The sequence below is a fragment of the Anomalospiza imberbis genome, chromosome 17 (genome assembly GCF_031753505.1).
Source record: "Anomalospiza imberbis isolate Cuckoo-Finch-1a 21T00152 chromosome 17, ASM3175350v1, whole genome shotgun sequence".
Taxonomy (NCBI): Eukaryota; Metazoa; Chordata; class Aves; order Passeriformes; family Viduidae; genus Anomalospiza; species Anomalospiza imberbis.
Window position 1 is genome coordinate 6,726,794 of NC_089697.1, and position 25,557 is coordinate 6,752,350.

At 61.6% G+C, this 25,557-nt stretch overlaps 7 protein-coding genes, 1 long non-coding RNA gene and 1 pseudogene across 13 annotated transcripts; 4 read left to right on the forward strand and 5 right to left on the reverse strand.

Annotated features, from left to right (window-relative positions):
• Positions 1-104: 104 nt before the first annotated feature.
• Positions 105-2,773, forward strand: NEURL2 (neuralized E3 ubiquitin protein ligase 2). 2 transcript variants are annotated; one of them, XM_068207654.1, is made up of 2 exons: positions 105-1,072; positions 2,422-2,773. In XM_068207654.1, the coding sequence occupies exons 1-2, from the start codon at positions 393-395 to the stop codon at positions 2,531-2,533; spliced, it is 792 nt and encodes a 263-aa protein (XP_068063755.1). In that variant the 5' UTR covers positions 105-392; the 3' UTR covers positions 2,534-2,773. The 2 variants fall into 2 exon arrangements, with proteins under 2 accessions (XP_068063755.1, XP_068063754.1); XM_068207653.1 differs by having other exon boundaries at positions 108-1,068.
• Positions 2,774-4,699: 1,926 nt separating this feature from the next.
• On the reverse strand, positions 4,700-7,640 carry LOC137484415 (zinc finger SWIM domain-containing protein 1-like; annotated as a pseudogene).
• Positions 7,641-7,882: 242 nt separating this feature from the next.
• On the reverse strand, positions 7,883-8,524 carry LOC137484098 (uncharacterized). Its single transcript, XR_011004747.1, has 2 exons — positions 8,422-8,524; positions 7,883-8,156 (listed from the first exon to the last, which is right to left on the reverse strand). It is a non-coding gene; the product is annotated as an uncharacterized lncRNA (long non-coding RNA).
• A 147-nt stretch (positions 8,525-8,671) lies between these two features.
• On the forward strand, positions 8,672-11,013 carry ACOT8 (acyl-CoA thioesterase 8). The gene is made up of 6 exons (XM_068207673.1): positions 8,672-8,955; positions 9,038-9,174; positions 9,390-9,615; positions 9,865-10,022; positions 10,352-10,543; positions 10,642-11,013. Exons 1-6 carry the CDS (start codon positions 8,738-8,740, stop codon positions 10,758-10,760), a joined length of 1,050 nt encoding a protein of 349 aa, XP_068063774.1. The 5' UTR covers positions 8,672-8,737; the 3' UTR covers positions 10,761-11,013.
• A 362-nt stretch (positions 11,014-11,375) lies between these two features.
• Positions 11,376-13,713, reverse strand: SNX21 (sorting nexin family member 21). 4 transcript variants are annotated; one of them, XM_068207670.1, is made up of 4 exons: positions 13,054-13,713; positions 12,769-12,923; positions 12,625-12,635; positions 11,376-12,468 (listed from the first exon to the last, which is right to left on the reverse strand). In XM_068207670.1, the coding sequence occupies exons 1-4, from the start codon at positions 13,329-13,331 to the stop codon at positions 11,797-11,799; spliced, it is 1,116 nt and encodes a 371-aa protein (XP_068063771.1). In that variant the 5' UTR covers positions 13,332-13,713; the 3' UTR covers positions 11,376-11,796. The 4 variants fall into 4 exon arrangements, with proteins under 4 accessions (XP_068063771.1, XP_068063773.1, XP_068063770.1 ...); XM_068207672.1 differs by lacking the exon at positions 12,625-12,635 and having other exon boundaries at positions 12,776-12,923; XM_068207669.1 differs by lacking the exon at positions 12,625-12,635 and having other exon boundaries at positions 13,043-13,711.
• A 1,490-nt stretch (positions 13,714-15,203) lies between these two features.
• On the forward strand, positions 15,204-17,083 carry TNNC2 (troponin C2, fast skeletal type). The gene is made up of 6 exons (XM_068207680.1): positions 15,204-15,310; positions 16,051-16,102; positions 16,200-16,343; positions 16,430-16,544; positions 16,621-16,757; positions 16,837-17,083. The coding sequence occupies exons 1-6, from the start codon at positions 15,308-15,310 to the stop codon at positions 16,866-16,868; spliced, it is 483 nt and encodes a 160-aa protein (XP_068063781.1). The 5' UTR covers positions 15,204-15,307; the 3' UTR covers positions 16,869-17,083.
• A 214-nt stretch (positions 17,084-17,297) lies between these two features.
• LOC137484095 (regulator of G-protein signaling 9-binding protein-like) lies at positions 17,298-18,761 on the forward strand. Its single transcript, XM_068207677.1, has 2 exons — positions 17,298-17,915; positions 18,025-18,761. Exons 1-2 carry the CDS (start codon positions 17,723-17,725, stop codon positions 18,456-18,458), a joined length of 627 nt encoding a protein of 208 aa, XP_068063778.1. The 5' UTR covers positions 17,298-17,722; the 3' UTR covers positions 18,459-18,761.
• UBE2C (ubiquitin conjugating enzyme E2 C) lies at positions 18,733-20,443 on the reverse strand. Its single transcript, XM_068207678.1, has 6 exons — positions 19,962-20,443; positions 19,857-19,884; positions 19,625-19,711; positions 19,245-19,449; positions 19,065-19,124; positions 18,733-18,924 (listed from the first exon to the last, which is right to left on the reverse strand). Exons 1-6 carry the CDS (start codon positions 20,060-20,062, stop codon positions 18,866-18,868), a joined length of 540 nt encoding a protein of 179 aa, XP_068063779.1. The 5' UTR covers positions 20,063-20,443; the 3' UTR covers positions 18,733-18,865.
• Positions 20,444-20,694: 251 nt separating this feature from the next.
• Positions 20,695-25,138, reverse strand: DNTTIP1 (deoxynucleotidyltransferase terminal interacting protein 1). Of its 2 annotated transcripts, XM_068207674.1 has the most exons (13): positions 24,982-25,137; positions 24,837-24,907; positions 24,584-24,680; positions 24,350-24,448; positions 23,784-23,852; positions 23,446-23,502; positions 23,137-23,198; positions 22,642-22,687; positions 22,117-22,175; positions 21,875-21,935; positions 21,507-21,578; positions 21,221-21,276; positions 20,695-20,862 (listed from the first exon to the last, which is right to left on the reverse strand). In XM_068207674.1, exons 1-13 carry the CDS (start codon positions 25,066-25,068, stop codon positions 20,724-20,726), a joined length of 975 nt encoding a protein of 324 aa, XP_068063775.1. In that variant the 5' UTR covers positions 25,069-25,137; the 3' UTR covers positions 20,695-20,723. The 2 variants fall into 2 exon arrangements, with proteins under 2 accessions (XP_068063775.1, XP_068063776.1); XM_068207675.1 differs by lacking the exon at positions 21,507-21,578 and having other exon boundaries at positions 24,982-25,138.
• Between the last annotated feature and the right edge of the window lie 419 nt (positions 25,139-25,557).

Below are 25,557 nucleotides of genomic sequence, written 5' to 3' on the forward strand. Positions count from 1 at the left end.
CGGTGGGCACCGCCGGGTACCACAGCTGGGTGCCACCCAGCGCCGCTGGGTAAAGCCGGGCATCACCAGGCACTGCCAGTCATCACCGTGTGATGACCGCTGGCCACTGCTGGCTATAGCTGGTACCACGGGGCACCACCGGGCCCTGCCAGCTGCTACTGGACAGCATGGGCACAGCCAGGCACCCGGCCCAGGCGGCAGCGCTGGACAGTCCAGCGTGGAATGTCTGTGGGTCTGGTTTGGGCCCGGTTGTGCCCAGCAGCCACAGGGCCCCCCCAACCTCCCCCATGGCACTAGGATCCCCCTTGAGCCCTCTGGTTGTCCCTCCCAGCCGGGCTGTCACCACCTCACAGCAGCTGTGACAGGGACAGTTAAAAATAGCTCCCGCAGCAATGGCTGCCCGGTGCCGGCTTGCTGCACGCTTCCACCACATCCACGGCGCCAACATCCGCCTGGATGCCTCACACACGCAAGCCACACGGGTGGAGAGCTTCGCCAACGGGCTCTGCTTCAGCCAGGAGCCTCTGGCACCCGGGCAGATCTTCCTGGTGGAGATTGAGGAGAAGGAGCTGGGCTGGTGCGGGCACTTGCGCGTGGGACTGACAGCCCACGATCCCCAGAGCCTGGAGGTAGTGCCTGAGTACTCGCTGCCGGACCTGGTCAACCTGGGGGACACCTGGGTGTTTGCCATCACCCGGAACCACAACCGTGTGGTGGTGGAGGGGGAGGAGGTGCAGGCGCGGGGGCGCCCCTGGGAGCCCTTCCTGCTGATCCAGCGGGTGCGGATCCCCCGTGACACGCTGGTGGGGCGCAGCCGGCCCGGCCGCTACAGCCACATCCTGGATGACCTGTACAAGATGAATGTGCTGCCCGCGACCGCCCGGCGCAGCCGCATCGGGGTGCTGTACGCCCCGCAGCCCGACGGCACCGCCGACATGCACATCGTCATCAACGGCGAGGACATGGGGCCGAGCGCCAGGGGCCTGCCCACCACCCGCCCGCTCTACGCCGTCATTGACGTCTTTGCCTCCACCAAGAGCGTCCGGGTGATCCCGGTGGATTATGGCTGTAGGTACCTGTGCCCTTCCCTGCGGCACGTGCTGCGTGGGCCAGGAGTGGGGGAGCTCTGGTGGGATCATGCCATAGTTGTCAACAGAGGGAAGGCTGGCGTGTGCCACTGGGCAGAGGGACATGGGGTAAGAAAGCCTCTGGTTCCTGTGGAGCACAGGCAAGATCCACAGTACCGCTGCTGAGCAGAGTCTGATGAAAGCTCTGCCATGGGTGCTGTGCTGGGGCCAGGGGAGAGACCCCCAGCAGCAGCAGTCAGGCAGACCCCCCCTGGCCACCCTTCCCAAGCAGAGTGATAGGGTTGGGTGTTTGGGGCTGTCCCACAGCTGTGAGGCCTCGCTGTGCCCAGCCTTGCCTACAGCACGTGGCAGCCAGAGCCAACTAAGATCCTGCCCTGGCATCAAAACATCCACCTACATCCACCACGGCTCAGCACACTGCGCCCACGCACCTGCTGTGTGCCCCAGACACGGTGTTCCCTGGGCAGACACCCTGTGATGCCATCAGAGCCTGGGCATTATCCCGTGTCCCTTGGCTTGCTGGGAGGGACCAGGCTAATAAGTGCTAATTAGCACGACACTGGAAAAATGAGGCGATGGATCAGGTGAGACAGAAGCAGAAGAAGAGCTAGAGCCAGAGTACTGCCTGCCACCAGCACTGGGAGCTACAGCTTCTCATGCTGGTGTTAAGAGCAGCTGCTTCTGTGCCAAGGCTGGAACCTGGTATTCTCCCTGGTGTAACACCTGAGGAGTAGTGGCTGCAGCAGACAGTACCCTTGCTGCTGGGCCACCCATGGCTCTGGGAAGTCGTATCACAGAAGCAGGAACCAGGCAGATTCTGTGCAGGTGCCCAAGGGGATGGTTCTCATGGTGGTCTGCCCCAAAGGTATGGTGGGCGCTGTCTCTGCAGGCAGTGCAGCACCAGCTGCACTCACCCAGCAGGCTGGTGCTGGGGCCAGTGCAGGCAGACCAAGGGAGTGGGATGGAGAAAAAGAACAGCATGGGTATGTGAGACCCTGGGGAATTGCTTTGACAGCCACCAGAGAAAGAAATGCAAACCAGGCACGGTCACACACAGCTTGAGCACTTAACTGTCTCTCAACCTTCCTCCTAATAACGGGAGAGCTTTGCTGCCCGGGGCCCTTGAGCTTCCACCAGCCCTGCTGGAGCAGCCTGGCAGCAGCCCCCGCACAGCCAGTTTAAGCCCAGGGCAGGATGATGCCACAGAACAAACTCACCCACTACTGCCTTTAACCACAGTGCCTCCGAGAAGCTCTGCCAGCTCCTCCACCCCGCTGTGCTCAGCCTCACTGCCGACTTGCCCCGCTCAGGTACACTCTCTTTTCTCTTGCAGTTCCTTCCCTGCAGACGCTGTGCCGGCTGGTTATCCAGAAACACATCGTGCACCGCCTGGCCATCGATGGCCTGCACTTGCCCCCGCTACTCAAGAGCTTCTGCCAACATGAGTGAGGTATCGAGGATGCTGCTGGGCTGCTCCCCACATCAGCAGCCCCCCAGTGATGGCTGCCTGGCAGGCTCTGTGCCTCTCCCTGCCCACTCACCCCAGCATGTGCTGCTGAAGGGCTGACATGAATGCAGAGCAAGGTGGGGTTGGGATTTTCCCCACATTGATGGTGTGTCATGCCCAGAGCATGAGCAGGGGGACTGATGTGGGTCAGAGAGAGCAATAAAATGCTTCCAGACAAGACTCTGTCAAAGGAGGCTTGGGGGGCTGGGACGCCCTGTGCTTCAGCAACCCCTTATGGGAGCAGTTCCCCCACCAGTGAGGAAGCAGGCCACAGCCCTGGGGGGTTTGGGACGTGTCCCCGGCCCTGGAATTACGCTGGGACTGTCTGGGTGGATCAGAGTGGGTGGAGCGTGGGAGGGCACAGCACAGCACTCACGTGGAGGTAAATTACAGCCCGATGCTCATGCCGGCCGGCCGGGCAGTTTCACTCTTGGGAAAGATGTTTACCCAGAGAACGATGAGTTATTTCCTGTGCGTTCAGCTTGGAGAGGGACGAGTCAGATCCTGGAGCATCCAGACAGCAGTGCTGGCAGCAGCCCTTGCTTGGGCACGTGTCTGTGGCCACAGAGCCAGTCACAGTGACCTGGTGCAGGGCACAGCCATCCTGACTTGGAGCTCCATGCCCTCGGCTCTGTGCCCTCAGCCAGACCCTTCAACTCCTGGCAGGTGGGGATGGCAGCCGGCATCCTGCAGTGCCTATGCCAGGCTGGAGGGGAGGCAGCGTGGCAGCTGTGCAGAGGAACAGGCTGGAGGGGAGAGGTCTCCTAAAATCAGAGGGGTTCCCACGGAGCCAGAAAGATAGCGAAGAGGCTGGCAAAGCACAACCAAAGGGGAAACGAGCAGCTCTAAGCTTACAAAAAGGTGTTTTAAAGAAACACGATGCTATATTTAGTCGGAGACTCGATAGTATCAGATCATGTTACAAAACTCGTGCTCAAAGGAAATCCCCAGCCCACAACCACAGCCAGCTCCATTAACACCAAAGTGTTGATGAAGGAACTGCTAAATGGGCAAAACATGGACAGTGACCAAACTACCGCAATGGAGCCAGGTCTCTGACATTCCCTGCTGTGTCCCAACAACAGGCTGGGAGCTGCTGGGGCTGGAGCTCATCTGGCTGCGATGGGGCTGGGGAACTCACCCACTCCAGAGCAGCGCCCACAGACGAGGGAGTTTACTCTCCAGGCTGCTTTCCCTCCCCCACCCTTGCACGAAGCCTTTGCTCCCCACCTCCCTGCAGTGTTATCTGCCCGGCAGTGACCCCCGCACACAAGGGCGGGTTCCTCTTTCTTGAGGAATTGAGAGCAGCTGCTGCAACCAGACAAACAACACCCCTGCTCTATAATGGTCTGCCGGACAGTGGCATTGCAGGGTTTCAGGAGCTGCCACCTCCTGCCACCTGAGGCACCACGGTGACACAGGACGACTGAGGAGCACTGCCCAAAGCCCTGCCCCATTCCCCATGCCCTGTTCCCTGGGCAGGGAGGGGTGGCTGCAGCTGGCACAGGGACAGACTCAGCTCCCAAATAACACAAGGGTGATTTATTGGCTCTGTTGCACAACACCTCACAGCTGTATGCTGCAAGGACCTGCGGGTGCTGGCCACAGATGAAATAGTTTTGTCACGTGTTATTGTACCTAGATCCCTACAAATCTATGGGCCCTCATGGGATTAATTTGAGAAACCACAAACAACTGGCTGATGTCATCAAAAAGACTCTCGATTTTTGAGCAGTTTTGGGAATCTGGAGAGGTCCCACATAACTGGAAGATGGGGAATGATGTCCCGATTTCAAAGGGCAGGAAGGAGAACCCCAGAAACTACAGGCCTGTCAGTCTCACTTCAGTGCCCAGTAAAATCATGGAAAAGATCATTCTGGCAGGTACTGAAAAACACCTGGAGGAGAACACAGTCACTGGTCACAGCCAGCATGGCTTCATGAGGGGAAAGTCCTGCTTGTTGAACATGATTTCCTTCTACATCAGGGTAACCACCTAACTGACCAAGGAAAGCCAGTAGCTGTAATGTTTTTGGGCTTCAGTGAAGCTTTTGATACTGTCTGTCCCAGTATTCTTTTGGACAAAGTGTCCAGCTTGCAGCTGAATAACCCTGTTACACAATGGGTGAGCAACTGGCTCACAGGCTGGGCACAAACAGTGAATGGGGTGACATCAGGCTGGTGTCCAGCCACAAGAGGGGTTCTGTAGGGCTCCATCCTTGGCCCAATTCGCTTCAACATCTTCATTAACGACTTGGACTCAGGACTTGAAGAAATACTAAGTAATATACTAATGTTTCGTGCTAACAACACTAAATTGGGAGGAGCTGTCAACTCCATTAAGGGCAGAGAGGCCCGGCTGAGAGACCTCGACAAATTGGAGAGATGGGTAATCACCAAAAGTATGAAATTTAACAAGAGCAAGTGACAGATTCTGCTCCTTGTACAGGGCAATCCTGGTGGTATATACAGGCAGGGGAACAAGAAGCTGAAGACCAGCACTGTGGAAAGGGACCTGGGGTCCTGGTTGATGGCAAGTTGAGTATGATCAGCAGTGCCCTGGCAGCCAGGAGGGCCAGTCCTGTCCTACGGCCATCGGACACAGCATTGCCAGCAATGGAGGGGATTGTCCTGCCCCGCTCTGCACTGGTGCAGCCTCACCTCAAGTCCTGGGGGCAGTTTTGGCACAACAATATAAAAAAGACATTGACTTACTAGAGAACATTCAAAAGATGCCACGAGGATTGTGATGGGACTGGAAGTGAAGCTTTTGAGAAATAGTAGAGGTAACTTGGTCTGTTCAGCCTGGAGAAGAGGAAACTGAGGGAAGACCTCATTGTGTTCTTCAGCATCCCCATGAGAGGAAGCAGAGGGGCAGGTACTGATCCCTTCACTGTCATGACCAGTGACAGAACTCGAGGAAATGGTATAAAGCTGAATCAGGAGAGATTGAGGCAGGATATCAGAAAAAGGTTTTTCACCTAAAGAGTGGTTGAGCACTGGAACAGGCAGCAGGCAATGGGCAGTGGTCATGGCATCAAGCCTGCCTGAATTCAGGAAATGTCTGGACAATGCTCTCAGGCACATGGTGGGATTTTTGTGGTGTCCTGCACAGGACTTGGAGTTGGACATGATCCCAATGGGTCCCTTCCAACTCAGCAGATTCTAGGATACCAGCACCTCCCACATTGCACCATCCAGAGCTGGCTCCTGGCCACAGCTGTTAGCCAGGTCAGTGACTGTTACCCTTCCTGCAGGATCAGGAGCTCCCAATCCAGTTCCTCTGCTGCCTCATGCAAGAAGTGACACTCACTCAGCAGATCAAGGACCCAAACTGCCCCTTCCACGCCGAGGAAATGACAGGCTGAGGGGAATGAAGGTGCAAGACAGGACACAGTGGAAGCACCCAGCTCAGCTCCCACTCAGTGCCGGAGCTTCACCTCAGTGTAGGGCCTGACCCAGCTGTCAGCCAGCTCCACAGAGTCCTGTGCTCCAAGTCCTCACTACTGTGGCAAGCAGATGGCTCATCTCTGCTGTGAGGAAGGACACCACCAGGGCTTTATCCAAAGACTTGTTCCAGGAGCTCTTTAGGACCTCCAAGAGGCCATCAGCACTGTGTCACCCAGCCTGATGGGCATCACATCCCCCCTCCCATGGTCTACTGAGCATTTCCCTCTGCAAGAGCTTCTTGTTTGAATTCAGCAGAGCTAAGATGTGCCAGCAGGGCAGCTGGAAGGCCAAGTTGAAGTGGCAAGTGTAGCTACTTGGGCCTTCCTGGAAGATGCCCACAGGGTGGGCATCCTCCTGGATCTGTACACTGAGCCTGTCCTACCTGGTGCAAATCAGCTGCCTGGACTTCCGAAACACTGCCTTAGGCGCTCTGGCAGCAGCTTCTGTGCAAATGCCATTCAAAGACTGCCTGGTGCTGTCTTCAGTCCTTTGGGTAATCTCATCTTCACTGTCATCCTCTGAAGTTTCCGTGGCCTCCAGTTTTGCCACAGGATACAGGATCTAACAGGAACTGAGCTTGCTGGCTCACTCTGGAGAAGAGCATGAGGTGTTTCAGGCTGACACTGAAGGGCCTCAGAGAGCTGGTAGACTCTGGAGAACAATCACACGACTCTCAACAGCCACAAGAGAGGCTGACATGGGCTGCTGCTTCTGCTGAGCTGCTGCCACAGTGGGGGGAGCCTGGTCAGAGCTCTGGGATGTGTTACCCTGGCACACCAGAGGGGCAAGAGACACATCTGAAATAGGCAGACTTTGGGGAGCTGCCTGAGCAGCACAGTGATCAGGATGGGGAGCAGAGAGTGTCATGGCATCAGGAGGGATCTTAGAAACACACTCTGTAATGCTGGGCCAAGGTGGTGATGCAGCTCTCCAGAGAAAGCCCAGCACTGAAAATTTGACTTAGCCCATGGATGAGAATCTCCAGCTCCATGAAGAAGTCTCTGCTCTCCTCCCAGCTGCCCTATGTGCGTGGCCCAGATCCCATCGTCGAGCAGCCAGTAAGGTGGAGCTGAGGCACCAAATCCGGCGTGATGAGGTCTCTCAGGACGGTGAGCAGCTCCTGCCGGTGGCTCTCAGTTCCTGCAGCCATGGCTTTCCTGGCGGCGATCAGGGCCAGCCCCTCGGTGCGGTGCTCCAGGCACAGCTGCCGCAGCCGCTGGCAGAGGGGGAACGCGGAGAGCTGCACCGCGGCAGCTGAGCTGCTTGGGCTGTCAGTGCGGGCCCGCCCCGGGCTGCCGCTACCGCCGGGGACACCGCGGCGCGTCCCGGTCCTGCCGCGCTCCGCCGCCGCCTCCCTCGCCCGAGCCAATCGCGGCGCTCGGCACCGCCCGCCGCGGCGGCACCGGAGCGCTCGGGCGCCGCCCGCCGCGGCCGCTGCGCATCGCACCGGGCCGGGGACGCCGGGAGCGCCCCTCGCTGTGGCCGCTACCCAGAGCGGCGTGCGGGCACCGGCTCCTGCCTGGCTGCCTCCCCCTCCTCTAGCTGCTCCCCGTCGCTCTGCAGCAGCTCGAGGCTCAGCGAGGGGCTCTCTCTCATGTCTCTCTTCAGCAACAAGTGCACCACTCTCCACCCTCACTCCTTGCCCTCCACAAGGAAGGCGTAGAGGACTTGTCCTCCCTTGCCCGGTGCCCAGTGTAGGAGAAGACTCTCAGCAACTGCTTGAAGAAGCACTTCATCACTTTGGTGTGGAAGCTGATAACCACGCGTTTGTATCTTGATCCCTAAACCACACGGTCCTGCAGCTCTGGAGCAGCAGGCTTCAACATGACAAGAAAAGCTTCAAGGAAGGAGGTTAAACTGTATTTTAAGAAGGCAAGTTATATTTTAAAAGGGCAAAGGGAGCAGTTGCATAACTAGTGAGTGACCTTGTAGCCTTTGTGCGCACAAGCAGATCCCCCCGCCAGGAAAGCAAACAGTGTCACTGCACCCGCTTGGAGAAGTGAAGGCCACGGAAGGAAGTGCTCCCTGAGGGAAACCTGGTATCACCTTTCCACTGCAGAGAGGTAAGGACAGCTGGAGAATGCTGCAGATGCTGATGGCTGAAGCCTTGAGCTGGAAAAGACAGGAGCTCTACAGCGAACACAGCAGGAGTGTGGCACAGCTGGCGGCGCCCCGGTACCGGGGCATCACTCTACCGGGATCAGCCCGGTTAGCAAAGCCAGGTACGGGACAGGGCCTGTGCCCCGGGGCAGCGATGGGCTGGGCCCAAGCGGCGGCTCCATGGGGCCCGGCGGTGCTACACCGGGGGACCCCGGGCGCACGGCCCTACCGCAGCGGCTGCTGCGAGCTCCAGACGGACGCGGCGGGCGGGCCTTACCTGATGTCCTGGCGGACAGCGGTGCCATGCTGCCGGTTGTGGCTGCGCACCGGGACGCAGCTCCGCAGCCCGTGGAGGCAGCCCTTGTAGGCGAGAATGCGGGCGCATGGCGAGCGGCGGGCGCAGAGGAACGCCCGGACCCCTCCGCTCAGCCGCCCCAGCCCACCCCGCCATCCCCGTTAAACCAGCCGGGCACCGCCCGCTCCATGATCTTGACCAATCAGCGCCGTCTTCTCCCGATTCACAGGAGGCGAACCAACCAGCTCAGAGCATCCTGACAAGATAAGGGTGACTGACAGCTCTACCGTCCAATCACATGGCGGCCTTTGCCGCGCGGGTGGGCGGTGCTTCCTGTTCCGCCGTGCTGGTCGGGTGGCGGTGCCGGTCCCGGTTCGGGGAGGCGATGGGGGCCCCAGGCGACGCCGGCGGGGCTGGAGCGGGGCCAGGATCCGGGCCGCCGCCGTCCGGGGACCTGCGCAGCGTGCTGATCACTAGCGTGCTGAACCTGGAGCGGCTGGAGGTCGACCTGTTCAGGTGCGGGTGGACGCTGGGGCAGCGTGACGGGGCCGCCTCCTCCTCCGCCGCCACCCTCACCGTGGCCGCCTTCTCCCCGCAGGGGCCAGCACCACTGGGTGCCCGCCACGCAGCACCTCTTCGGCGGGCAGATCGTGGGGCAGGCGCTGGTGGCGGCAGCCCATGCCGTGAGCCGCGACGAGCAGGTGCACTCGCTTCACTGCTACTTCGTGCGGACAGGTGCGCCCGAGGAACCGGGGAACCGGGCGGCGGCGACGGGTGCAGGGGTTCGGGAGGGGCCCGGCAGGGCTTGGGACGCTGGGGAAGTTGGCAGGAGTGAGGAGGCGCCGTCATCCCGATCCCAGCAAAACGGGCGCTGCCGGGCCCGGCCCCCGGGTTTGGGCTGCGCGTGGTGCGCCGTGGCCCAGCGGCAGAACGTCCCTTTCCTGTCCCAGGGGACCCCAAGGTGCCGGTGCTGTACGAGGTGGAGCGGACCCGTACAGGGAAGAGTTTCTCTGTTCGCTCTGTAAAGGCCATCCAGCATGGAAAGCCGATCTTCACCTGCCAGGCCTCCTTCCAGCTCTCCCAGGGAAGCCCAGTGCAGCACCAGTTCACCATGCCGACCGTGCCACCCCCCGAGGAGCTGCTGACACAGGAGGAGCTCATCCAGAAGTTCCTGCAGTGAGTGGGGTGGAAGGGACATGCCGGAGACGCCCCTTGCTGCCTGGGGCATAGGGAGGTGTGGGAGAGGACTATCTGAGAAATTCTCAAGTATGCCTGGGAGGGGAAGAGAGGAGCAGGACACAACCGGAGCTGTGCAATTCTGTCATTCTGTGTGCCCCTGGGTCCCTGGGCTGGAACTGCTGCCAGTAGGATGTGTTCCAACCCACCTGTCTGGCGTTAACCTCGCTTCTCTGTGCCGGGCTGCAGGAATCCTAATGTGGCTGAGGGATACAGGAAGCGTCTCACCAAGATCCAAGCTCAAGATGTGCCAATTGACATTAAACCTGTGAACCCACCAGATATATTCAGCTCAGAGCCACAGGAGCCGAAGCAGCTCTTCTGGGTGCGAGCACGAGGCTACATAGGTGGGTCCTGCTGTGTCCAGGTGCCTCCCAGTCCAAGGGCTTAAGCACCAGTTCACACTGTGGAGCACTCTTGCAACAGAGTGGGCTGGGAGGGCTGTGATTAGGGGCCTGCCTGTGCCCTAGTCTGAACACTGCAAGGCTGTAATACAGGTTTGGGTGCAGAGATGATGCCATCAGCCATGCTGGGGCATGGCATGGCAAAGGGAATAAGTCTGGAAGAATCTCAGCTGTGCTTGGCAGCTGGCTCCAGGGCAGCGGAGCCCCTGGGGCTCTGCACTCCACGTGTCCCACGGGCCCCTGCGGGACAGGCAGCACGGGTTGTTCTGCAGGGGAGACTGACATGAAGGTGCACTGCTGCGTGGCCGCCTACATCTCTGACTACGCCTTCCTGGGCACGGCTCTGCTCCCGCACCGGCAGTACCGCATCAAGTTCATGGTTTCCCTTGACCATTCCATGTGGTTCCATGCGCCCTTCAGAGCTGACCACTGGATGCTGTACGAGTGTGAGAGCCCCTGGGCTGGTAAGTCCTTAGTGCATTTTTGGGAGACCTTCACGGCCAAGGCCAGCCCTGCCTGTCCTGGGGGCACTGGGCTGCAGTCTGACAGTCTCTCTCTGCAGGTGGGTGCCGGGGCTTGGTGCAGGGACGGCTGTGGCGCAGGGATGGGGTCCTGGCTGTCACCTGTGCACAGGAAGGTGTCATTAGGGTGGAACAGACACCAAACCAGAGCAAGCTCTAGCTAAGGAGACCCTATAAACTGGGGCTCAAGCATGCCGAGAGAGGGACCCTGAGATCAAGACAGGACCTGGACAGGAACGGGAAGGAGACCAGCTGGGACCAAGCACTGCAGGAAGTCCCAGTGCCGGAGGTGTCTGCAACAGACTGAGACCAACAGAGCATCGCTGCAACCAGCTGCTAGCTGCACAGCACGTAAGCACACGCTGCCATCAGCTATCCTTCGCCCACCTTAAAATAAAGCCGTTGGGTGAAGAGCTGGACTCTGTCCCTGGAGTTTGTCCCCTTGGACCTGTGACTGGGCTTGGACGAGGGCAGGCAGTGCCAGGAGCACAGTGGATCAGCTCAGCCCCCATGCCAGGCTGGGTCACAGGAGGGGAAGGTGCTACTTTGGCACACGTTGTTTCCTCTTCTCACTTCTGCACTGCTTGTACTGCCCTGGCTCCTCAGTTGCTGCTTCTGCTTGTCTTTGGGCTCCTCCCCAGGACTGGGCTTGGGCTTGGGCCCAGCTGGGAACTGGGAGAAGGGGATGAGGCAGCTCCCACCTCTATGTGGAGGCTTGAGGCCTCCCACTGATGATGCCCTCGGGTAGTAAGGCTGAACAGACACAGCAGGCGCCTTGCTCTTCTTCCTGCCAAGATTTTATTAAATAAGTCCTTTCTATTGTGTAAGTTTGATGGGAAGTTCCTGGCAAGAGCCCTGGACCCTGCCAGAAGCTTTCCCGTTCCCTTGCAAGGTGCCAGTATGTCCCAGCTAAAGTCTCAGCCACTCCAGGATCCCCTGCAGAGGGGGAGCAGCTTCTGGCAGTACCAGTGTGAGTGGTGGACCCCCTTGAGTCCCCAGCCCCACAAAACAGACTAACCACAGAGAAAGTGCATTCAGGAGGCAGCTCCAGGCATGGGCTGTGCTGCCCGTGGGACTGCAGTGCTGCTCCCCTGCCCCATTACCACCCATGGCATTTCCCTCGCTGTTCCCAGCTGCCACAGGCGTGTGAGCTCCCCCACAGCCCTTGCCTTCCCGCCCATGTGAGCACAGGTGGCTCATTCCAGAGGTTCCTTGATGAGGCATTCCTTCAGGGAAGGCTGCTGCTGCAGAGGCAGCCCAGCTTCCCGCAGGTCCTGCAGCCGGGCCTCCGAGCGCCGCTTGTCCTTGCCCACCTTCCAGGCCAGGTGGACGTGGGCCTGCAGGAAGGGTCCCAGGAGTGGGTGGCTGCCCTGGGCCTCCAGTAGCTGCAGCGCCTGCTCGCAGCAGCCATGGGCCTCACTGAGCTGGTCCAGCTCCTGGTGGCAGACAGCCAGCCCGGCCAGCGTCAGCAGGAAGCGGCCGGAGCTGCACACCCCCAGCCGGTCCTGCAGCCGGTAGGCATTGGCCCAGGTGGCCAGGGCCTCGCGGTACATGCCAGTGCAGGTCAGGCGCTGTGCGGCCTGCAGGTCCGGCAGGAAGAAGAACTCGAGGAACTCAGGAGAGCGGCGGATCTCATCGATGGAGTGCAGATGGGACAGGAACTGTTCGAAGGCTCGGCTCCGCTTGGCAATGGTCTCAGCAGTGAAGTTCCGGCGCAGTCTCTTCCTGGGGAAGGCAACGCTGGCCATGTCACAGCTGAAGCGGCAGCGCAGGCGGCGGTTCAGCTGCTCAAAGTCCGAGTAGCGCCGGGCGATGGTGGCAGGGGCCTTGTCAAACTGGCCAGAGCGGATCAGGTAGATGGTGTAGAGCTGCGGGGGAGGCGGGTGTCAGGCAGTGCTGTGGGCACGTTGCTCCCGGCACAAGCACAGCGGGCTGTGCGGCCACAAAGGGGCTGGGGGAGTTTGCCCAAACAGAAGGGAGTGGACTGGGCTGCTGCAGCCGCAGCACCCATCAGCAATAGTTACCTGAGGCTCATCTGAGCCGTCAGCACCATCCGAGCAGCACGGGGAAAGAGAAAAAAATAAGCGGCAGCCCCGTGGGATGCCTGCCCCGGGAGAGCAGGATTCATACCCACCCCGTGCCCGCCCAGCCGCGCCGGGCTCACTCACCACGTACTTGGAAGAGCGCTCGCTGACCACGCTGGCGCTGGTGACCTCGAAGAGCAGCCGCTGCGGTGCCAGGCTGCCCCGCGACCTCCGCCACAGCTCCTGCAGCTGCCGGGTCAGCAGGCTGCCGCCGGGACGCTCCGCCGCAGAGACCCACTCTGTGCCGGGAGAGGGGTGTCAGTGCCCCCCGCGGGGACAGGGCTCTGACATCTGTCGGGCTGCCGGGCGCCACCATCGCATAAGTGTCCCTGGAGTCACCCTAGTCCCCCCAGCTCACCGCCCCAGCACCTGCCTCCGTCCTCCGTGCCTGCTGCCGCCCCCGGCGCCTGCGGCGGCTCCTCCAGCTCCTCGCTAGCTCCGTCCCCCTCCTCCTCGTCCTCCTCGTCCTCGTGGCTGGTGAAGCTCAGGGTGCCGCTGAGGCGCGTCGACAGCCCCTCGGTGTCGTCCTCCAGCTCCGAGCTCTCCGGGCAGTCCTCGGCCTCGCCGCCGCCGCCGCCCGCCGGCTCCTCCCGGCCGCCCTCGCCCGCCAGCGCGTGCCGCAGCCGGTGCAGGATGCGGGCGGCCATCGCTGCCGGGGGGTCCGGGCCGGCACCGCGACACGGCGGGGCCGGGGGCTGCCCACCGCGGCACGGCCCCCCGCGGGGACAGCCCGGCCGCGGGACACCCTCCCGGTGCTGCCCCCGCCCCGGTCCGTTCGCGCTGCCCCGGGCCGGGCTGAGCCGAGCCGGGTGGTGCCGAGCGATGGCCGCTCCGCCACGGCTCGTCCCGGGATCCTCCCTGCGCGGCTCCGCCTCCGCCGGGAACCCGGATCGGGGTGGCGGAGCCGGCACCGCCCGGCACGGCCGGGATCGGGATCAGCGCTTGCGGCACCGTCCGGCACCATCGGGATCGGCTCTCCCGGCACTGCCCGGCACGGCCGAGATCGGGATCGGTCCCTGCAGCACCGCCCGGGACTCTCGGATCAGGGTCAGGGCTCAGCCTGGCTCTGCCCGCAGCCCCTACCTAGCAATCGACCCCGCCCTTCCCAGTCTCGGCTCCTCTGTCCCCTGTCCGGGATGTCCTGGTCGGGCCGAGCTCCGGATATCTGCCCTGGGGCCACAGGAGCCCCACACTCCAGTGCTCGGCGCTGTGGTGTCCCAGAGTCTTGATACCCCAATACCCTGGCACCGCTCTGTCCTTACACGCAGGTTCACCAACACCCTTGTATCCTGCTACCCCAGACTCAGGCTCCTGATCCCACTGGGATGTCCCCTGGGCCACCTTGGCACTCTGCCATCCTGGCCTCAGTCGGCCTCACCATGCGCCCCATGGCCAGGCTGCACCTTCGGCACTTGCCTGGCCTTTTTTAGAGCCTGCCCGCTCACTCCTCACTGCTTCCTTGGGAATGTCTATAAATATCGAGGAACCAGCCCAGCTGCTGCCATCGCTCTGTCCATCGCTTGCTCACTGTGCCCTGTTCCAGCACCCGGCACCCCACCCGGGCTCAGATGGGACCCCTGAGCTTCCCTGAGCAGGGTGGGCTGCACTAGGGGCTGGATTTGTTCCCAGTTCCCACCTGATGAATGGAGGTCCCAGCAAAACCAGGAGCCAGGAAACCCCTGGGCATCCCTGGCACTGGGACCTTATGGGACAGAGATCTGTCACCCTGACCCCACTGCAGCCCTGAGACTCCGAGCCCCACAGGGCACGGGCCACTTGGCCAGTGCGTCCTCAGAGCCACCAGCCCCAGCCGGTCCTGGCAGCAGTGGCTGGCACGGGCTGTGAGTGTGAGGACTGAGCCTTCGAGGAGGCACCGGGCATAATTCCCACTCCTCAGAAGCACGAAAAGATGGAGCTATTTCCGGAAACAGGTGCCAACAGCACTGGGGACCCCAAACCATGGGGCTCATGCTCCAAATCTCTCCAGGGACTTCATGCCCTAGGCCCCACTGGGTACACCTTCCTTATCTGGGGTGGGGGGCTGCAGCACTGCTGTGCCTGGGCCTCCTGGAGCAGAAAATGGGGGTGCGGGGTGGGGGGGGGGGATGCTGTGCTGGGGAAAACCAGCTTGGTATTGGGAGCTTGGGCCAGGAAAGGCTGCATTTTTAGAGGCCAGTGGGTGATAGTCCATGCCCCTGGAGCAGGGGGGACCCTGTCCCCCTTAGCCGGTGATGCTGACGCCTCCAGGGCTATTTTTAACCCCCTCATTGCTGAGTTGCCTTGGATGGGGTGTTGGGGGTGGGCAGAGCTGCGCTCTGGCCACAGTTTTGATCTCCCTCCTGAAGGGCTTGAATTTCCATCCCAGCCTCATCCCCACGTTAATCCCAGCCCTTGGCCAATAAAGCTTTGGCTAAATTAGGTAAAGGCACCAGTTGCCAGTGAGAGGGGCTGGATGCTGCCAGAGCGCTGATAGGCTGAGGGGGCCAGGGGGCAGTAGCTGGAGGCACATCCCACAGAGGAGACACTACAAATTGGGGTGCCAGGGGCACCACGAAGCTTCTGGGAGTTCCTGCTGCAGGAGCTGGTGATTCTCTGGTGGTGGGAAGCACCATAAATTCCCAAGATGGTAAGCGTTCCTGTGTGCTGTGTGCCATGTGCTGTGTGCCAGGACAAGACCTGACTGGGCAGGAGGTGCCAGGGGGATCTGGGCTCTGGACGTGCCTCTGCAGAAGGCAGCAGGGTATGGTCCCCAGTGCTGGGCTGACCATGGCAGTGAGGACAGGGAAGTGTTGGGGTGGTGCAGGGTCCCCACAGGACAGATCTGAGGGTGAGTGTGTGGCTGCTGAGGGGGTGCAGGTGCCTGGGGACACCATCTCAGCCCTGTTCGGAGCTCAGGGCTGCACAGAGGCAGGGGTAGCAGGGGGTGGCTGAAAGCCGAGTGCTGGGTCATGCGACACAGTATTGCTGCTGGCTCCGTGGAGGCCTGCGCCTCCAGGAGAAACTCGATCGGGTTTGACAGGTGCCACGGCTGTAGCCCCAGCAATCCCTACAAGGGGAGCTGAGGAGATCCCAAAAATAGCACTGCATGCCCAGGATGCCAAGGCTGTACACAGGGACCATGACCCCAGCACAATGGAGCCCCCCAGATAATGGGAGACTTGGGCAGGCAGCTCCCTGCAGCCCTCCATGTTCATGGATGCCTGGAAGGCATCAGAACTGTAGGGATTGCTGGTGTCTGTGACTCATGCCAGCACAGGATCATCCTGCAGCAGGGCAGAGGCTCTTTCCACAGCCAAGCACTGCTGGGCCATGCTCTATGAGGGGTCTCTGGCCTGATGTGGGTGACCCCTCTCCCTTGCCTTGCAGACGGACCAGCAGGCAGAAGCCCGTGCCTTCCTCAGTGAGGAGATGATTGCGGGTGAGTGTGGGGACAGTAGGGACATGGGCTAGACATGGCCATGGTGCAGGGCCTGGCTCTGCCCCACTGCTCAGAGACCTGACCCGTCTCTCCACAGAGTTCAAAGCCGCCTTTGACATGTTTGATGCCGATGGCGGTGGAGACATCAGCACCAAGGAGCTGGGGACGGTGATGAGAATGCTGGGCCAGAACCCCACCAAAGAGGAGTTGGATGCCATCATTGAGGAGGTGGATGAGGACGGTGAGCAGCCCTTGGTGGCTGGTGGCAGGGGTGGGTACTGGACCCTGGGCAGGCAGCCTGACCCACACTTGGCTTCCTCCCCCCAGGCAGCGGCACCATCGACTTCGAGGAGTTCCTGGTCATGATGGTGCGCCAGATGAAAGAGGATGCCAAAGGCAAGTCTGAGGAGGAGTTGGCCAACTGCTTCCGCATCTTTGACCGGTGAGTGTGGGGGCAAAGTGGCCCGTCCTGTCTGTGGGGGCAAGCAAGGTCTCATCCCTCCCTCACCCTCCTGCAGGAATGCGGATGGGTTCATTGACATTGAGGAGCTGGGTGAGATCCTGAGAGCCACCGGGGAGCCTGTCACTGATGAGGACATAGAGGACATGATGAAGGACTCAGACAAGAACAATGACGGTCGCATCGACTTTGATGGTGAGCAATGGCCCCAGACAAGCACCCATGTTGTGCACCCAAGGCAGGGCCATGGGCTGAGGCTGCTGCTCTCTTGCAGAGTTCCTGAAGATGATGGAAGGTGTGCAGTAAGGGACCAGACATTCCTCAGGCCAGCTGCTGCACCCAGCCCTGCTCCCCTGCTGTCCAGGGAGCAGCAGCTCCACAGCATCTGGCCCTCAGCACTGGCTGGGACCTCACTCCGTGCCAGGGTCCTGGTCTCATCTCACCACCGGCGGCTGAGCTTTTCCTCCCATTTGTCAACTGTGGCTTTGATTCGAGCCTCAATTAAAGAGGAAAGGCTTGAACTGCTGGTGCAGGATTTCACTGGGGGTGCATGGGGAGGGGGCTCTGGCAGTGTGCCCCTGCTCTGCTCCCCAGGGAGGGAACGTGGGCGCACTCACACCACAGAGCAATGCTGCAGGGGCAGCCCAGAGCTGTGGTTCCCACGGCCTCTTGGGCAGGCGCCAGTGCTGAGCTCAGAGTTTCCGTGCAGAGCAGCTTGTTCACACGCCAGAGGGCGGCCCTAGCCCTGAGGGGCCTGCTCCAGGGCAGGGCTGTGGGACCACGGGGGTTCTAGAGAGCCACCACTGCCTGCCCCCACACTGGGACCCACATCTCCCACCCAGAGGACCTGGCTATAAGGTGGAAGGGCAGGAGCAGCCCCCTCCCTACAGGGGAAAGGTGACACTTGTCTCTGTGCCCCTCTGTGTGAAGAAGGCTGTGCTAGCCTGTTGGCAATCGCAGTTCCCTGGGGACCAGCTGGGGTGGAGCACAGCAGGGGAGATGAGGCAGGGTACAGTCCCCAGCCAGGGTGGGTGGGACCACCGAACAGAAACACAGCTCAGAGCTGCTCACGTACCCGCAGCACAGCGCTGTGGCACAGAGCGGCCGAGCGCCCCTGGAGAGCCAGCGGCCACCGTGGGCATCCTGACCCTGCCGGCGTAATGGCACCGGGCAGAAGGGATGCGTGCCATGGGCGGGGGGCAGTGGGAACATGCGCCAGAACCCAGGTTGCCCTCTGCAAGGCCACGGCCGGACACCGGCAGCTGGTGCTGCAGCTCGGGGGCAGCGGTGACAGCCCTCGGCTGCGTGAGGAGCGACGCAGGAGGAGCGCAGAGGCCTGTGAGCTCAGCATGGGTAAGGAGGGAACTGCTGTACCGGGCAGCAGCCACAGGGAACCTCTGCACCCACACAGGGGCCAAGGAGGGGCTCCAGGGCCGCCCCAGCTCACACGCCTATCCCACAGGGCTGCGGCGGATGCTGCTAGCGGGGCTGCGGCAGGGCCTGGCGAGCCCTGTGGAGAGGCAGGAGCTGGAGCGGCTGTGGGTGCTCTTCCTCTCTGCCCTGGAGCTCTTCCTGCAGGACCTGTACAGAGCCCAGCACCTCTGCCAGCTCTTCTCCATGCAACGGGGTGGTGTTGTCCCGCTGCACACTGGGCTGGGGGGCTGGAGGCTGCCCAGCCGGCGAGGAGGGGGTCCCACGCAGCCCCAGACCGCCCCGTGCTTGGAGGAAGAGATTGAGCAGGTGAGGGCCACGCTGGCAGAGATGGAGAGCGGAGCCAACATTCCACCATGGACAGTGGAAGCCACAGAGACCACACAGCCAGCAGAGACAAGCGGCAGCACAGAGAGAGCGGCCTGGGCAGGCCCCCGCGCTGGGCACTGCTGTGGGGTGCTGTGAGCTAGGGGGGCAGGAGCTAGCAGCACAGGTGACACCTCTGTCACAGAGCAGGAGACAGAGATACCCCTACAGCCCTCAACCCCTGCCTTTGCAGGTGATGGTCAGGGCTGCTCCCACCCTATAGATGGAATAGAACCACTCCAGGCCCCCAAAATATTGATAAAGCTTCCATTACCCCACAGGGGTCTGTATCCCTTCCACCCTTCCTGCCCACACTTGCAGAGGGGCCTCTGGGCACTCAGGGTGTGCTAGAGCTGCCACAGAATCCCCTGCAGAAATTATAAACCTGCATTTATTTATACATTAACCGTGGCTCGGACTGCGACATTAATTTAAAAACAGCCTATGATACAGGACGCGGGGGATGGCCGGGAGGGAGGGGGTGTGTTGAGGGGTGGTGGTGACAGTCAGGTCTCTTGGCTCTTGGTCTGCTTGTTGTACGTCTCCCGCACATACTTCTTGTAGGCTGAGGAGAGAGAGGGAACATGACACCAAGGGTCCTGAGGCAGTGGCCAGGGTAGCTGTGGGGCCAGACAGGCACTGGGGGCTGTGCTGCTGCCCATCCCACTGGGGAAGGGGCAGGAGGGTTCTGCTTCAGGCACTCACCGACTTGGTTCTTCCAGAGCTCGGCGGCATGTGTGTTCAGAGGGCTCTCGATGTTTGGCTCTGGAAACAGTGGCTGGGTTAACTGGTGACCTGGACACCCTTGAGTCCTGATCTGGGTTGGACAGCCCCACCACCACCCCTTCCCCCAGCACTCCACAGCAGTTTGTCCACGAGACCCACCTGCCAGCAGGCTCTGTATGGAGAGCAGGATGGTGCGGACATCATACAGCGCTGACCACTTTTCCTTGAGGATGTCGAGGCAGATGTTGCCCTGGGTGTCGACGTTGGGGTGGTAGCAGGGGGTCAGGAAGCGCACGGTGGGTGCTGTGTAGGGATACCCGCTGGGGAACTCCAGCGACAGCTTGTACCGCAGCTCCTCGTAGGCCTGGGGGTGGGAGTCGAGGGGGACAGGAGTCAGGGGGGGCCGTAGCCCCACAGGTGCGGGAAAACCTCGGGGAAAAAGAGGTACAAAGGCAATGGAGGGCTAGGACCACCCTCAGCTGAAAGGAGGAAGGTGGGGCAGGGTCAGGGCCACCCCAGACCGGGATCTCGCCTCTCACCGTCCCGGCGGCGCCGTCAATGGTCCCGATCCACTTGAAGAGGTTGTCGGACTCGGGGAAGGCAGAAATGCCTTTGTCACCGGACATCTGCGGGGGCAGCGCGTCAGGGCGGCCCGGGATACCCCCAGACACCCCCTCAACCCAGTTCAGCCCCAGGTGCCTTTGGGATCCCCACCCCCCGGCTTGAGCCCAGGATCCCCAAACCCCGACTCGGCCCCGGGGCCCCACTCACCATCAATGCCATCAGTTCTTGCTGCAGCCTGCGGAGAAAGCGCACGTTACCAGCTGGCTCACCGGGGCAGCCCCCGCCCTCGGCCCCGGCCCCGGTTCCGCTCACCTCTTCCCCACCGCGCCGCGGGCCGCCGTGGCCCCGGTCTCAGCCGCTTTGCGGGCGGCTGCGCTGGACACGGCGGCGGGGTCGGCGTTCTGTGAGGCCATAGCGGCTCCCGGGGCACGGACCAGCACACTGGCACCGGCCGCCACTGCCGGCGGGTCACGGGCTGGACGTGGCTCCCGCTCCCTGGCGGCACCGCACCGGGCTCCGCTGGCTCTTTCCCTCCCTCCCGCAGTCCCGCTCGGGGCAGGACTCGGGCCCCTCTGCGGCTCTGCCGGTGCCGAGCGGCCGTCAGGGCTCCCCTAGCGGGGCTCCCCAGAGCCGAACGGCGGTGCCTGGAGCTCTCCCGTACGGCGGCGGCCCGATCCCAACCCCGTTCCAGACGCTCTCCGATTCAGGAGCTGCTCGGTCCCAACCCCTCTCCGGTGCAGGAGCGCTCGGTCGCAGCCCCGCTCCCGGACACTCTCCGGTACGCTCGTCCCGCGCGGCCCCGCCTGCTCCCGCGCCCCGTTTGAATATTTCCACGTGCGCCTCCCCACCAATCAGCGCGCAGCCCCGTTCGAGCCGGCCAATCACCGCCCGCCGAGGATGCAGCTCCCACGGTAACGGCCGGCGGCTGCTGATTGGCCGCGGGCCAGTGACGCTCGCGCAGTGATTGGTCACGGCCCCGCGGGGGCGGTCCCGCGGGCCCTGAGGCGGCCAGAGCCCGGAGCCCGGCCCGCAGGAAGCGGCGAGGTGGGAACGAAGCGGCTTTATTGGGGAGCATCAGGGTTCGGGGGGGTCCTCGGGGGGCGGCACGTCCCCCCCGCGGCGAAGCGTCTCCATGTGCTTCTGCATCTTCTCAGTCATCCAGGCTGGTGGGATGAAGGGTTTCAGCTCTTCTAGCCGCAGATCAACAGAGTCCCTGCGGAGGAAGGAGGGTGAGATGGAGGGACTCCAGCACCCACTGCTGACCCACCGAGGCCCCTGGCACACATCAGTGCCAAGCCCAGACCCACCAAACCCACCGTGGATCTCAATCAGCACTGAGCCCAAACCTACCATGGACCCCCAGCCAACACCAAGTCCAAACCTTAGTTGCCCAACGTAGCCCCGTGGGCACCAATCCCCAACCATAACCGAGCCCCCCAGCCACCATGCAGAGAGTCCCTCCAGCACGGGACGCCCCTGCAATGTCGCACTGAGGCAGGACGTGGCGGGGGCCCCGCAAGAAGCAGCCCCAGGCCCAGCAGCACTTTCAGATTTTCTGCTTTGGTCCTCACCTGTAATCCTCACTGGCAGCCAAATCCCGAATGTCCTCTTCGATGAGGAGGTAGGCCTGTGGCACAAGGTGGGGGACACCTCAGGGTGCCTGCGAGGGACAGCCAGGGCAGCGCCACACCCCCCCAGCCACCACTGTCCCCGTGGGAGCCAGCTGTGCCTCCTGGCCCATGCCCCAGTCCTGTGGGCAGGGGATGGACCCTGGCAGCGCCGTGTCCCCGCGCCCTGCCTATCCTCCTGCCACCGCCGCCCGGCCCTGCGGCGGGCCCTGCGCCTGGCCGTACTCACCATCTTGCCCCCAATGGCCCTCATGTGCTGCTGCTCTGTCAGCCAGTGCTTATCCTGCGGGTCGGCTGCGTACTGCAATAAAGCAGCAAGGACTGAGCTGAGAACGGGCGACAGACCCTCCCCTGAAAGCCCCCTCCTGTGGGATGCTGCGCCCTGCTCTGCTGTGCCCCACTCCAGCCTCAGCCCTGGCTCTGCCAAACCCGCCACCTTGGCAGGCACGCGACACCATTGGCTAGTGTTATGTGCTAGCCAAACCTTGGGAACGCGCTCTAAGACAACAAACGAGGCCATGGGGGAGGGAGTAAACAAGGGAGCTGAAGCACACACTCCTAATTCCCATGGGAAACCATGTGGCTGTGGCACCTGACCTTAAAGAGGTGGGGATGCTTGATGTAGAGTCGCCCTCTTGTTCCTCCCATCCCGAGAGCTCTGCAACAGGAACATGAGGGGCGTTAGGGTTGTGGGGAGAGCAGCTGCAGTGGCACAGGGACACCCCTCTCCTCCCCAAGCCCTTCCTACTGCTTTTGAGGCAGAGAAGCGAAGTGACGGGAGGAGTGTCACGGGCTCCTGCCTGGGGACACCACCCTCCATCGACAGGGCCGTTCCTTACTTGTTTGCTCGAGATCCCAGCACAAAGGTTGTGGTTTCAGTCAGTCGGGATGGATCCCACTACAGAGCAATTGGAAAAGGGGCAATATTAGAAATGAAGTTGCTGCTGGCCATGCTCCTCAAGCCTCGGCTCTCTGACAGGGAACCTTGGAGCTGCCTCCAGACTGGAAGGGAGGGAGATGGCCAATGACCTCCAGCCTTCAGCAGGAGAGGGATGTTACATTCCGTCTGGGCTGATCTAAGCAGTTTCCCTCGTGGGAAACACATTGTGGGAGTCTCCTGGCTACTCCCGGTCTCCTCAGGCCTCCCTCAGCGGCACCACACCGCAGGGCTACAGGCTAGGTGCCTGGGGAGACCAGCAAAGGCCTCCGGGCACTTCGCTTCCTCTTCTTGCTCCACCCCTGCCCAGAGCCCCATCAGGGCAGAGCACAGCTCATGCTGTCCTGAACTCCTGCAGCTGCAGGGCTCTGCTAGTGGGAGCAAAGGGGAGGAGAGAGGGAGCCCAGCAGTGTCGGACAGCTAATACCTTTGGTCCATCCCTTTTCACAGGCTCAGAGACTTTGAGCTTCCACCTGAGGGGAAGGAAAACACAAGTAAGAATGAGTCCCAGTGGGATCAGCTTATTCACCACCAGCAGCAGGGACTGAGCTCAAGCCCTTCCAAATCCACCATTTTTCACACCCTCCATTCCCCCACAGTGCCCAGCTTCGGACCTTCAGCTTTGCTGCACATTCTCCTCTCCTGGTTGCCCAGATCCCATCATCCCCCATGTCTCACCACTCACTCTGGATGGTCCATCTGGACCTTTTCACCCCTGTGGGCTTGTTTAAAACCCCTCCTTTTAAGGTCTTTGCCTCCTGAGGGGAACACCTCAACCTAACCCTGCTTCTGCCCACACCCAGAAGACCTCCCATCACCTCTCTGCAGGAGAGGAGTCTGTGGGGTTTCTGTGCTCCCCACAGGCAGCCTCATTCCCCCTGCCCTCCCGAAACAGGGGCTCTAGCTCAGGGTTTGTACTCACGCTGCCACGCCTGAGACTCCGCGGTCATTTGACAGGCTCTGTCCTGGAGGCCGCCCTTTCCTCTGCATGGAAGAAACCCTTCTGTGACTCAGCTGTGCTGCCTGAGGGAACCCTCTCAGCAAGCCTCCCTCTCCCAGGGATGCTGCTTCTTTTGTCACGGGCAAAAACACTGCCTGCACCAGAGCGAGCGCCTTCAACGCCTCAAAAAAGCTGCCTGTGCACCTCCATGCACTCACACTGTGGGAATGGCCAGGAATGAGGGCCAGGCTTCCCAAAACATAAAATCTCTTGTGAGGAAAACCATCCTACCTTTTTTGGAATGGGGCTCCCTCGGCGGCTCAGCTCCTCATCCATCTGTCGGGCACGCTGGAAGAGGAAGGGCAGTGGGATGAGCAGGGCTCTTCTCCCTACCTGGCCAGGTGAACACTGACCCCAGCCCACCTCCGTGAGCAGCACCGAACAGCAGCAAGCAGCACCCACACCTGGGATTCTCCTTGCCCTGTATTCCCTTCAAGCCAAACCGCCCACTCTGCCTCTGCGCTACTGCACTGGCAGCCAAGAAGAGCCAGAGAACAAAGTGATCCCAACTCTTCTTCTCCCAGCTCTCACAAGTCATTTAAACCTCTGTGTACAATCACCACAATTACCTTTGGCACTGCCTGCTCGTGGGGCAACCTGGGAACCACCTTTTTGCCATCGGAGAACAACAGTTTGGCCTGCAGGAAGACAAAGAAGGTTCCATGGATTCTGGGCTCAGAGAAGGCGCCGTAAGCAACCCCCACCCCTACATATCTGCTGAAAAGCCCTGCAACAGCTTTGCTTTTGGAGTGCTACCAGGCCATGCTTCCACAGACAGCCAGATGAGAAAGCACAATCTGAGCATGATAAATTCTGGCGAACTGGCAGATAAGCAAGATGTGAAAGGAAAAATCCTGCCCTACCCTTCCAGGACCCTCTGACGGGTGCTGGGGGTGAGTTTCTGTGTGACTCCAGCAGTGTGCCATGTTCCTTACAGCAGCACTGAGAAGCAGGAACATGAGCTGCCCAGCCCTGACTGCTCCCTTCTTCCCAGCGAGAATGAATACCAACACAGCAGTCACACAACGGCTGGGGATGTCCCCTCACAGTGACAGCAAAGCTGTTAAGAGGGACACATTCTAGCCAGGCTGCTTTGCTTGGCTGGGCACTCAAGAAACACCTCACCAGCACCCACCTGCTCCAGGCAGCTTCTACAGGTCTCCTGGATGAGCTGCTCTGGGTCCACCTCCTCCCCAACGTTATCACGCACGTTGATTGCTGCTGTCTGGAAAAACTGGAGAGGAAAAGGCAGGGGAGGGTGACAGCCTGCGCAGTGTCAGCTCGGCTCCCACAGACGGGCGCGACAGCCTCGGTGGCAGCCGAGCTGTCCCCACGCACCTGCTGCTGCCCACCTGTCCCCAGCGCTCACCTTCATGTACTTGTTGAAGATGCCCTGGATCTCCTCGTTGATGCTGGGCTGCAGCACAGCGCGCAGCAGGTCCATGGACACGCTGGGGTCCGTGAAGCTGCGGGTGGAGGGGTCAGGAGAGGGGCGCGGAACCCCCTGCCCCGGCCCGGTCTAACCCGATCCTCCCTCCGCCCGGTGCTCATCCCGGTCCCGCAGTTCGCCCTTCTCCTCCATCCACCACGTGCCCTGGCCGCCCATCCCGGTCCCGCCGTACCTGGTGGTCATCTGGGAGCGCCGCCCGCGCCGCTGCACCTGCCGGTGCTTGATCATGATGTTCCAGGGGCTCTGCGGGACACACGCGTCAGCCTCGGCCCCGCCGCCGCCCGCTGCCCGCCCGGCCCGGCCCGGCCCCTCCTCACCGTGCTGACCAGCTGCTCCTCGGCGTCGCCCGGGCCCTCCTCGCCCGGCGGCCCCGGCTGCTGCTCCGCATCGCGGGCGGCGCCCATGGCCCCGCTCCCGGCTGCGGCGCCAGTGACCGGATGCGCGGGGATCCCGCGTCTGCATCATCGGGCCCCGACGGATGTGACGCGGTACACGGCAGTAGGGAGGGACCGGGGCGATGCCCGGTGTGCGCTCGGGGAGCCCTGGGCTCACTCCGTGCCCGCCCGGAAGGTGCCGCCGGAGCGCTGGCCGCAGCTCCCGGTGTCCCCGCCGACCCCCGCGGGGCTGAGCAGTGCCGGAGGGCGAGGCAGCACATCCCAGTGCCTTGAACTCACCCTGTTCCACCCAGAGCAGGACCTGTCGCGGGCGGAGCTGGGCACACGTGGCCTCTGGCCCTGAGAGCCGAGTACCTGCAGCTGGAGTGCGAATGCCAGTCTTTCCGTGATCTCTGTGTTTCCTCGTATAATTCCTCTTTCTGGAATCTCATTGCTTTTCTGAGGAAACACCCCAAACCAGCATTTCCTCATCTTGTCTAATGTGTGCAGAATAGTCAA

Coding starts and splice junctions, on each gene's coding strand:
- NEURL2 (XM_068207654.1), top strand. CDS start 393: ATGGCTGCCCGGTGCCGGCTTGCTGCACGCTTCCACCACATCCACGGC. Junction 1,073..2,421: donor CCGGTGGATTATGGCTGTAG/GTACCTGTGCCC, acceptor TTTCTCTTGCAG/TTCCTTCCCTGCAGACGCTG.
- ACOT8 (XM_068207673.1), top strand. CDS start 8,738: ATGGCGGCCTTTGCCGCGCGGGTGGGCGGTGCTTCCTGTTCCGCCGTG. Junction 9,175..9,389: donor CTGCTACTTCGTGCGGACAG/GTGCGCCCGAGG, acceptor TTCCTGTCCCAG/GGGACCCCAAGGTGCCGGTG. Junction 10,544..10,641: donor GTGTGAGAGCCCCTGGGCTG/GTAAGTCCTTAG, acceptor CTCTCTCTGCAG/GTGGGTGCCGGGGCTTGGTG.
- SNX21 (XM_068207670.1), bottom strand. CDS start 13,331: ATGGCCGCCCGCATCCTGCACCGGCTGCGGCACGCGCTGGCGGGCGAG. Junction 12,924..13,053: donor GGCACGGAGGACGGAGGCAG/GTGCTGGGGCGG, acceptor CTCCCGGCACAG/AGTGGGTCTCTGCGGCGGAG.
- TNNC2 (XM_068207680.1), top strand. Junction 16,344..16,429: donor TGAGGAGGTGGATGAGGACG/GTGAGCAGCCCT, acceptor TCCTCCCCCCAG/GCAGCGGCACCATCGACTTC. Junction 16,545..16,620: donor TGCTTCCGCATCTTTGACCG/GTGAGTGTGGGG, acceptor ACCCTCCTGCAG/GAATGCGGATGGGTTCATTG.
- LOC137484095 (XM_068207677.1), top strand. CDS start 17,723: ATGGCACCGGGCAGAAGGGATGCGTGCCATGGGCGGGGGGCAGTGGGA. Junction 17,916..18,024: donor GGCCTGTGAGCTCAGCATGG/GTAAGGAGGGAA, acceptor CCTATCCCACAG/GGCTGCGGCGGATGCTGCTA.
- UBE2C (XM_068207678.1), bottom strand. CDS start 20,062: ATGGCCTCACAGAACGCCGACCCCGCCGCCGTGTCCAGCGCAGCCGCC. Junction 19,450..19,624: donor TTGACGGCGCCGCCGGGACG/GTGAGAGGCGAG, acceptor TCCCACCCCCAG/GCCTACGAGGAGCTGCGGTA. Junction 18,925..19,064: donor GCTCTGGAAGAACCAAGTCG/GTGAGTGCCTGA, acceptor CTCTCTCCTCAG/CCTACAAGAAGTATGTGCGG.
- DNTTIP1 (XM_068207674.1), bottom strand. CDS start 25,068: ATGGGCGCCGCCCGCGATGCGGAGCAGCAGCCGGGGCCGCCGGGCGAG. Junction 24,681..24,836: donor CGCTCCCAGATGACCACCAG/GTACGGCGGGAC, acceptor CTCCACCCGCAG/CTTCACGGACCCCAGCGTGT. Junction 21,277..21,506: donor GGGCCATTGGGGGCAAGATG/GTGAGTACGGCC, acceptor CTTGTGCCACAG/GCCTACCTCCTCATCGAAGA.